This window comes from Phlebotomus papatasi, chromosome 2, assembly GCF_024763615.1.
Source record: "Phlebotomus papatasi isolate M1 chromosome 2, Ppap_2.1, whole genome shotgun sequence".
In the NCBI taxonomy this organism is placed as follows: Eukaryota; Metazoa; Arthropoda; class Insecta; order Diptera; family Psychodidae; genus Phlebotomus; species Phlebotomus papatasi.
This window is the reverse complement of record NC_077223.1, coordinates 756956-767767: the sequence shown is the minus strand read 5'-3', so window position 1 is coordinate 767767 and position 10812 is coordinate 756956. Positions and strand designations below refer to the sequence as shown.

Here is a 10812-nt window from a genome sequence, read left to right as displayed (position 1 = left end):
TGTTTATCGGTTCATAAGCTATACAAGCCATTGTGAGGAGGCGTTGACCTCGAGGCAGACCTAGGACAAGGTGGCTGAATCAAATGCAGAATCTTACCTTGGAGCGATTTGGTATTGACCGCGAACACCTTCCTGAAGTGGCATAGGATCGATAGGCGTGAGCTGCTAATAGGGATGTCCTAAGCCCGCGACGCCAATAGGAAGAAGCAGTTAAAAATGATGATGACCTGTTCATAACCGATATGAACCGATTAAAATAGCTTGGAAGTAATAGGGGAGAGCCTCAATGTTTGAGACGCGGTGAATTATTATTTGTTTTATTTAAATAAATGTGATAAGAAAAAGACTAATTATTTTAAATAAGTCTATGAAAATGACTAAAGTTTAAAATTAATGAACATTTACGGGTAGGGAAGACTGGGGTAAAATTTGTCAAAACAAAAATTCCATTCACTATTTTCTTAAGTAAAAGAGACTGAGGCTTGAAATTTTAGATAGCCTTCATGAACCTTCTTAAACTTACAAAGTTTCAAGGGATTCGAATAAAAAATAATGAAATTTTGAGCCCTATTTTTGGAATATTTGGCTTACAGAAAATATCAATACTGATTAGCTCAATTTAAGCACATTTCTCGTTAAGATAGAGAAAAATTATCTTCGACAAAGTTGTAGAGGAATAAATTTCCTATAAAAATATGTCTATTTGATATTTTTAAATTATCCGAAGACCGACAAAATTTGCCCCAGCAATTTTGAGAATCTCCACAAAATCGACGTTTAGAAAACGATTCGAAAATCACATTTCTTTCGAGATAGAGGAAATTGTCTTCTGCAATGTTGTAGAGCAGTAAATTTCCTATAAGAATATGCTCATTATAAAACGTTTAAGTTTTCTCAAAGCTCGTGAAAGAATTAAATATGCGTTTTGGCAAGTTTTGCCCCAGTCTCCCCTACTTAACCGATTCATTACCTATTGCAACTGATGCAATGGGGTAGGAAATTTCAAGACCTTTCTAAAAATTCTAAATTTAACCAAATTGGTTGTAAAATAGACTATTAAAGAAGTTAAACTTTTACCTTCAAAAATTTAAGATGGCGATATTTTAGATCATAGGTATATTTGGACGAAATGTTCACCTGGACCACCTCCAAAACATATCGAAAAATAAAAGAAATCCTAGCCGTTTTCGAAATAAATCAAAAAACATGGTTTTGGAGGGGATGGGCTCGTCTGGAGATATCATTTTTTTTATTGGGGGTCATCGAAGACCGGAAGTTGATATATCTTAGAGTTTAAGCTGACAGTGATAAGTTGAAAAAAAGTCGATTATATAACTGTTCTTTCTTTGAGTACGAACAGTAAAATTATGGAGCGGGGGTTCCCGAAGATCAGAACTTGATATCTCATACCGTTTGGTTTCTATATTACTTTCTCTTTTGTACAGTAAAATATATGGCTAGCTCTTAGACTTATCACAGGTTTATGTCTATACAAACCTTTTTTGGAGATATTAGAAGAATTTTTAAATTTTTGGACGATGTAGTTGTAGAACTCAATGATGATACTTTCTGAAGTTTGAATATGCTTTCGCTAGAGTTTCAATTTGTGGTTAACTTTAGCTTTTTATAAAAATTCGGCATCAGAAAAAGACCAACGTATATGGAGATAGCTCTAAAAAATAATCGTATGTTTTTTCTTGGTAATGCATCGGAAGGTTCCTCTTCATTTTAGTATATTTTTCACTCTGTATCTTTTTGCTATTTCTTGTTTTCGTGACACTTCTGTGAATATTATGTCGTGCTATTGCAAAGAATTTTCCGATTTTACTAAACACTTTCCACTTGCCCATTCTGCAAATGATCCTTTCGGTTCTGTGAAGAATAGTATACTGAACTTTTAGACAGTCTTATGATCAACTATCAAGTTCATTAATTACTTTTTATGTTGCTATAAAAATGTTGTTTTAAATTATTTTGAATTACTGTTATTTTATTTCTGGAAAGAGTCTAGATGCAAATAATTTTTAATTAGTCTACTTAACATTCCTAATGATTAATTAGTAGGTCTTAAAATCTCATGATGCATTTCGAGCTTTTGAAATAAATAAAACTCTGTAAAAATTAAAATGATTCTTTATTGTAAAAAATTACGATAAATATCAAAGAAAAATTTAAGTTTGTAAAGAAAATCAACTGAAGATTCTGTCTCTCATTTTCTCAAAGAAATTCATCTGTTTCAAATGTGGTTCGCATTCTTTCTTGTATTTCGTTGTGAATTCTTTATATTCCCGCAAGAGATTCTCATCCAAAGGACCCCAATTGATTTGGGAGTGAAAAGCCGAAAGAATCTTCTCCTTGAGGTTTTGAGATTTTTGCTGAGTTATTGCATAGATTGCCCAGAATGGGAACTGCATTACTCCAGTAGCAAAGAGTATCCAACCAGCGACATAAGCTGCTAGAGGATAGTACTCATCCCGATATGTGAGAGGTTCTAGCTTTACCAGAGTGTAGATCAGAATGATGGCCATCATTATCGGTGTGATAAAGCCCCAGCAGATCCTCCAGTAGATACCAATTGGTATGCGTAGCATAAATTCAACGTCTTTGCAGAGACGTTTAACTCCATAAATCCATGCAATAGCCACCAATTCGGCGATGGCAAGAAAAAAGGCAATAAAAGACGCACCGAAAAAGTCAACAAGATTGAGGATGTACTGACCACCCTATAAAAAAGTTAAAATAAAAAAAAAATTTCCTTTTAATGAATTTTTACGGGAAAGTATTACATGTTTGTCTGTAATACCAAGAAAAATAACTTTGTATTGTTTAATTACCGGAAATGAAATTCAGAAAAAAATAAAAAAAGGACATTTAAATTAAAGTTTTAAATTTTGTTTTAATAATAATACTATAAAATTATAATGAAAATATAAAATTATAGCATCTACACTGCTCAGGACGACCTTTCATATTTTTAGTGTATCATATTTTGTGGAGCTTAAACTTTTCAAAAACAAAAAGAAGGACTCATTATAATTAATTCTAATTAATTAATAATAATTTTGATAATACCAATTAACCAATATTCATTGATTCATTTTGAACCGCTTAGCCTTATCAGGGTCCGGCTTATACCCTAGACACACTTACAACTTAAGCTGAGAGACGACTTAGTGGAAAATTATGGAAATGATGTCTAACCATTATTTCGAATACAGTGGACTCTCTCTCAATCGGCAATATGGGGCAAAATGTCATCCGGTTTAGCGATAGAATTTAGCGTCAAGGCCTTTGTAAATTCCACAAAAAGTGCTCAATTATAAAGAATCACGATAAAATAGGAAGAACTACAGCGAATTTGAGTGAATTAGCTTCATAATTAAGCGTGAAAACTGTCAACAAAATTTGACGCCCGATTGAGAAAGAGCCGATTGAGTGAGAGTCTACTGTATAGGGTATGTGTGCCAAATTTCGGCATAGTTGCATGCAAGCGCCAAAGTCTCAAGTTTGAAATGTAATATCTTAAATAGAAATTGATTTTTTTCATTCCTTCTACTTAAGGAGTGTTGCTTAGAACCTTGTAAACAGTTTAACATTTTAAAATGAATAAAAATGTACACATAACTTTGGTGACATATTTCGGCCACTATCATTCTCATAGCTCTTTGACCTTCGGGAATTATTTAATGTCTTTTTTACATCATCTCGTTTGTCGAAGCTACATTTTTTGTTATTTTTTGCATTGTGTATAATCTCTAGAGTATGCATTAACTAAAAATTCATGGAAATTCGAGGAACAAAAATGGTGGCCGAAATTGTAAGCTGGCCGGAATTTGGTACACTTACCCTATATAGTTTTTGACTTGAGCATTTGATTCTTTAAAATCTTAAATTAATCACACTTAACATTAGGGAAACTGAGAACTGAGGCACTTTTGAATTGGATTATCTGTGACATAGGGTTTTTTCTTCTCTTTTTAAACGAATCTGGCTTTAACCATGATTATAATTTAGATCGACGACTAATTGTTAACCTTTTAACGACGAGACAGTTTTCGCTGACAGAAAATCAGCAATAAAAATGAAACCGGTAAACAAAATCCATAAAAGGTCTTACATCTAATCTTAGACAGTCCAACGAAGTCTGATTTTGTGTATTTTTTGTCTCTATGAACGATAGAGACATAAAATAGCCCAAAAATTTAAGTAATTTTTCTGATGATACTAATGAATGATAATTTTCACTCTGATAAAAAATATTATGTTTGAGTACTGTAATTTCTTTTACCAAAACGGTTTTACTTAAAAAAAAAATTGGAAGTATAAAAAATAATTAAAATCAATTTTAAATATGAAAATTTAAAAATTCGTCATTTTTTCGAGCTTAAAAATTTAGTATATAGAAAATAGCTGGAGATTTGCAAAAAATATCTTAGGTTACTTGAACCTTCTACTTTGCAATTACGTACAAACATAAGAAAAAATAACTTAAGGAAGCCAGGAAAAATTATTTTCTTTATGGGACACCGGTGTTCCAATCGTCCTTAAATGGTTAAGCTAAATTATATTATAATAAGCCTCTTCTTTTTGGAAAATATATGAAAAATACCCAATTTCAAAGGTACCCCAATTCAAAGGTTTCTCACGCTATCGTAATGTATAAGTTTGTGGAATGTATGAGTTATTCTTGCATCTTTTACCTACCGGAGTTACAAAAATGGAACCAAGACTTAATCCCACGAAACCTATTCCAAAGACGACCTTCCAGTGTTGAAGGGATGGAAATTGATCACGCAGAACCGTCATCACGCACGACGTCATCCCAACGTTGCTTCCAATTCCCAGGGCAAAGAGCATGAGGAAGAAGAGTGCAGAAAAGAACTGTGGAGCAAAGGTGAATTTGGACAGAGCATCTGGATAGGAAATGAATGCCAATCCTGCTCCTCCTCGAACAACAGACCGAATGTCATCAGTTCCAATTTCATGGGCTAAGTTTCCCAAAATGCCAAAAATCACAAAACCAGCCAACAGAGACGTTCCTGTATCGATCGTTGTGATGATGTTGACGTCCCTTGGAGAAAAGGAATATTTGTATTGATTTATTTGATGATCTTTTAGAACAGGATATTAAGAGTAATAAAGGACTTCACCTGTAAATATTCTGATCAAATCTATTGTAGGATGCATACATGATGATGTTACCGAAACAAATTGTAAGCGAGAAGAACACTTGGGTAACTGCTGCATACCAGACTTTTGGCTCCAGCAGTTGATCCCATTGAGGCGTTATGAAGAAGAGAATCCCATCCTTGGCTCCAGGAAGAGTAAGAGCACGAATCAAGAGAATTCCTAAGACTATGTAGGGGAAAATTGCGAGGAAGTAGGACACTTTTCCCGATGACTTTACTCCACGGATGAGAGTAAAGCAGACAACGGTCCAAGAGAGAGCTAGGCAACCCATAAGAATGGCATCAGGATTGCCTATTCCATCTTCAATTGAGTCTTTTTCCTTCAGGATTTCATTTCTGAAAGTTTAAATGAATTCTATAATGAATATTTTTGTAGTAGAGGCTTTCAGGCTTCGCACATTACACTGGTTTCAAATACTTCATCTTCACATTCTTCCCAGATTTTTTAAGCAATATTTAAACATGTTTTGTAAAACTTTGTAATTTATTTTAACACAACTTCTTGTAAAATCAACAAAATAATTTGAAATTAACGGTTTATGAATGGTTATGATACATTAGAAATAAAGAAAACTTGAACTACTCACGTAAAATACAGCTCTGCTGAAGTGATAGGCCTTCGGTTGTCCAAGAACATTGTCCTGGATGTATTTGAGAGACTTGAATCAACACAAATCACTGAAGAATCATTCCACTCGGGTTTGCACTTGTTCCAGGGAAGATCCCCAGTTGTGAGGGATGCAAAGAAGTATCGAAGAGTAATTCCCATCACTGAGGCGTAGTAGATGGTGACGAAGGCCGTGGAGAGAACCTGACCATATCCTACTCCTCGAAAAGCCGGTGCAAAATCAAAGACACGCACAGCACCACGACTTGAGAACTGTCCCAGGAGCATTTCCAGGTAGTACACGGGTCTGCCTACGAAAATCAGGACAATCAGGTAGGGGATAACAAAGGCTCCTCCTCCATTTTCCAGAGCAGTCACTGGGAAGCGCCAGACGTTGCCAAGACCCACAGACAGGGCGATGCAGGACAGAAGGAATTCAATATCCCGACTCCAGCGATCCCTCTGTGTCTGAGGGGCAGATTCACTCCTTGAGGGCTGTTCCTGAGAGGCTGGGGTATGTCCTCCGGAGTCTTCATCTAGGCTGAGAGCGCAATTGGTGTGTGAAGGCATGTCAATGGAGGGTCTTCCCGATGGCGCTCCGTCGCGGTTGAGAGACTCTTGGCGAGACCGTGCTCACGTCGCGAAGAATTAGTCAAGATTGAGCCACAAAACCTCAACAACACTCTCACCCAAGCAATTGGTAATGATTGCAATCTGTGATTAAACGAAGGGTCGCGGGAATGGGAGCTAAATCGAGGAATTCAGTCCAATTGCTAATTATTTTGCTGTGTGTATCTCAATTAATGAATTGCAGGAGAAGAGATGATCAAGACATGGCCTTATGATTGACATAATGATATCTTTATTGACATTATTTATCAGCTTATCTAAGAGTATTCTTTATGTTTTATTGCTCGAACTCCATAAAGAGATGCAATCTAAATAATCCCTAGATTTTTTAGAATAAGAAATTACTAACATGCTCCCCCGAATGACCTAATTGCACACAATAGGGTAAATTTTAAATTCCGGACAATGCTGAACAACGGACAAACCAATTTAGAGTTCAAACAATTTCCTTAAAATATAAATTGAAAAATCTTAAAAGTATCTAGTAGCTTCAAACGTTCAAATTTCCAATTTGTTTGTCCGGAATACCACGTTGTCCGGAATTACAATTTTTAGTCTATTTCTCACCTTTCAGGACAATTCTTAGGAAGAGGTCTGGAGACCTTGATAAGTTATTAGTTATTACTCAATTACCATAGGGTAATTTGCTAAAAGTCGGACAGTGTTGAAAGTCGGACACTTCGGCACTTAGGTTATAAAAAATAGCGTCAGCACATAAATATCTTTAAATTTTAGCTCTATTTAAAGTTTTCGCCTTTTCAAAATTATGGTTTGGTACAAATAAAAATAACAAAAAGCCTCGAAATAAATATTACAACATTTTACCTTGATACGTAATAATGATTCCTAGTATGATTTGTGAACAAAAATATGTAAAATCCATTTCAATTTTGAGTAGAACCGATTATTATCATCGATGTAATAAATAATTATCACAAATTTTACATTTATCGGTAATTTGATTTCTTTTATATTATTTATTAAGAAAAATTACTGCAAAATACTTTATATAGACCACCTAGAAGAGTGTGGGTAGTTTAAGGAATAAGAAAATATTCAAACTCCGGAAATATTCAATTTTTGTTAATAAATCAATTGAAAAAATTATATGCTTAAATGCTTGAAAAGTTATGAAATATGTTAAGTGTGATTAATTTACGATTTCAAAGAATAAAATTCTCAAGTCAAAAACTAATATAGGGTAAGTCGGGTAAGTGTGCCAAATTCCGGCCACCTTTTCTATTTCTCGAATTTCCATGAATTTTTAGTTTTTCCTCAGTGTAAAGATTATTATAAAATGCAATAGAATAACAAAAAAATGTAGCTTCGACAAACGAGATGACGTGAAAAAGACATTGGAACCATTGGAAAAATTTTCGAAGGGCAAGGAACTGTAGGAATAAAAAAATCAATTTGTACTAAAAATATTACATTTCAAACTTGAGACTGTGCTGCTTGCATGCAAGTATGCCGAAATTTGGCACACTTACCCTAAATATCTTAATTTCCCAGAGGAAATAATATTAATCTTAAATAAAAAATCTTTAGAATATTTTTCCAATACACAAAACATTTCCCTTTGCCTCCAGCAAGCGCAGGTGCAATCATGGGAGTAGCTATGACATTTTTAAGAATTCGCGATTCTGGCTTTCGGGATTTTGGCTTTCGGGATTTTGACGTTCGAGATTTTAGCTTTCGGGATTTTGACCAGAACCCCAAAAATGAAATTTAGCTTGTCAATCTGTTTGTGCAGCTAAATTATATCACGATTTATAGTTATATCAAGGATTCAATTTTATTTAAAAATGGGTGAAAAAGACCAATTTCAAAGGTGCCCCGCTTTCAAATGTGCCCCACTTCCCCCTATTAATTTTTCTGGAATGCTTTTACCATTTATAAAATTCCAGATATTGGTAATGTGAGCTCTAATAGGGGCAACTTTTTTTATAATTTTCACGGTCATGACGTTTCCTATGTTTCCCATATGTTTCTAGCGTGCCGAAAAAGTTTTTGAGTTTGTTAACTGTTTTCTGTCATTGTAGAATGAATTATCAAAAACAACAAATACAAAATAAAAGTCAACTTAATAGTCAATAGGCAACCAAAAACCCTAAATTGGCAACCTACGTAGTTTTGAAGATATCTCGTGAAATGTGTACGAAAACAGGAGAACATTTACAATGAAACCGGTCGCATTTTTCAGAGCTAATGTCACCTCCCTGATAATTTCTATCAAATATTTTTTTCTTTTACTTTATTAAGTATATTTTATTATTTGAGCTTTTTCAGGAAAATTAACGATTCACAAAATTTAAACGATCACTTTTTATTCGATTCTGCAAAGATTCTTTTTAATTGATTCCATGTAAGGTGATGTAGGTATACTAAATTTGGTTGAACTGAATATTCTTTCTATTATTTTAAAATTGCTTCTTGATCTGCATTTACGTTATGACACTTTTATTTTAATTAATTTCACTTTATTTTAAATTTAATTTTAGTTTTGTTTTTCACAGTGTCTTGAAACATTTCCGTAATTTAAATTCTACTAACAAAAAAATCTCTTCACGTGCTTTATATAAAACAATGCCTGAATTATCTCATCTTACCGGTAGACAATAAACTAATTCAAGTTTAATGTTTAAATGAAGTACTTTATCACAAAAAAAAATTTAAGCAACTTTTATTAGGCAGCGAAACAGATTCTCACAGACTAAAGTTGATTGTGGATTGTGGAGCGAAGAAAAGAATATAAACTACTTCCAAGGTATCACAATTTATTACTGAGTCTATTGATTTAGGCAGAGGCTCGTACTAGGCGTTCTGAGACAGAAGAAGCCGCACATTTGACTGGGAAATTCAATCTCGAGAACTCCCACCTTGTCTAGGAATTACGTCATTATTGTTGCCCAGTTGTCTTGTGACACTTGCTCCCCTATTTAAATGCCTCCTTTCCATCTTTATCAGAAGAACCTCGAGGTGTTCAGCCCTTCTTCTACAACTGAGCCTCCCACTTTGGGCACAAAACGATAGAATAGAGTGGCCTTATTCATAATCGGAGTCCGTTAACATTGGCACCTGTACTTAAGTTGTACATGCAATGAAATTTACAAATGCCATTTGATGGAAAAGTACAAGATAGAGCTTTATATTTTAACTCGTTTCAGTGAGTAGCATTCCAGCTTTTTGTCGTCCAACACTTATATTGCACATAATTCTAATTGATCGAGAGTTCAACGACTCAAGTGATTTCCATACATTAAAATTCATTCGGAAAATTAAAATAAATTGTGCAAGAATCTACTTTTGTAGATGATTATTTCATTTGAGGGGGTCCGATTCTCATGTTTACAAAATAAATTACTTTATAAAATTGTATATATACCTTTGAAGCAAATCTATTTACAGACTTAGTACCACTTAGGACCGTTTTGGAATGATCGAAAAAGCTCCAAACGAAATTTTCGAACTAGATTGTGCGAAAAAAAAAATTTTAATTTTGTTTCTTTTTTTAAATTTACTATCACAAACAAATCAGAATAACAATTCACTTATGTTCGGTAGGAAAAACTTTCATACTTTTTTCGAAAAATATACTTTAAGTGTTACATCTCAAAAAGGACTGTAAAGATTTCAAGTTGGACACCGCTCTATAGAGCGGTTTTTTGTAATATTTATAATTTAAAGTAAAAACGGTTTCAAACCGTTTTTCCAAATATATTTAATGTACGTTTGGAAAATTTCGTGCAGAGCAAATTTAATTTTTATAAGCCGTAAAGTTTCTCTTTATTAAATAGATAGCCCTTGTAACAGAAACAGGTCAGCATGACATAAGAATGTGGTCGACATTACGTCATGGCTTAATCGAAGATTGGTCGAAACTGATCCAATTATCAAAAATGTACAAACAGCTTCATTGACGGAATAGTTACTAAATGATGTTAGTTAAAATTTAATAGGTCAGTAGATAAGTTAATAATGACGTCTTTATAAGGCTGTGACGTCGATCAGTTAGCCCTGCGTGTTACATATGGAATTTCATATTGTAACTACTGAGTTAATAATTTCTGTAATGCAATTTTTCTAATTACTATATAAAAAATCTGTATAATTTTTCATTTTCTCGGAATATCCATTATTGAAATATATTTTACAAAGCTTATTATTTTATTTTATTTTTTAAAGTCTTCTAAATATTTCCTTCTGGTTGTCTTTCTTGCCCGGTGTCGTAATAAAACTAAATTTAAAAACAAACTTTGAAAATTCCGTTTTTGTTTCAAATAAAACTAAGACGGTTTGCAAGATCTTCTAGACCTAAACAAATTTTTAATATGTTCTTGAAAGTAGTTTAAACAATTTTTAATTCAAATTAGTAAAAAATCTTCA

The 10812-nt window shown here is 33.5% G+C and overlaps 1 protein-coding gene across 1 annotated transcript; it reads right to left on the bottom strand.

Annotated features, from left to right (window-relative positions):
- Nucleotides 1-2117: 2117 nt before the first annotated feature.
- Nucleotides 2118-6669, bottom strand: LOC129802089 (sodium-dependent nutrient amino acid transporter 1-like). The gene is made up of 4 exons (XM_055847659.1): nt 5777-6669; nt 5151-5525; nt 4705-5071; nt 2118-2723 (listed from the first exon to the last, which is right to left on the bottom strand). Exons 1-4 carry the CDS (start codon nt 6364-6366, stop codon nt 2190-2192), a joined length of 1866 nt encoding a protein of 621 aa, XP_055703634.1. The 5' UTR covers nt 6367-6669; the 3' UTR covers nt 2118-2189.
- Nucleotides 6670-10812: the final 4143 nt, after the last annotated feature.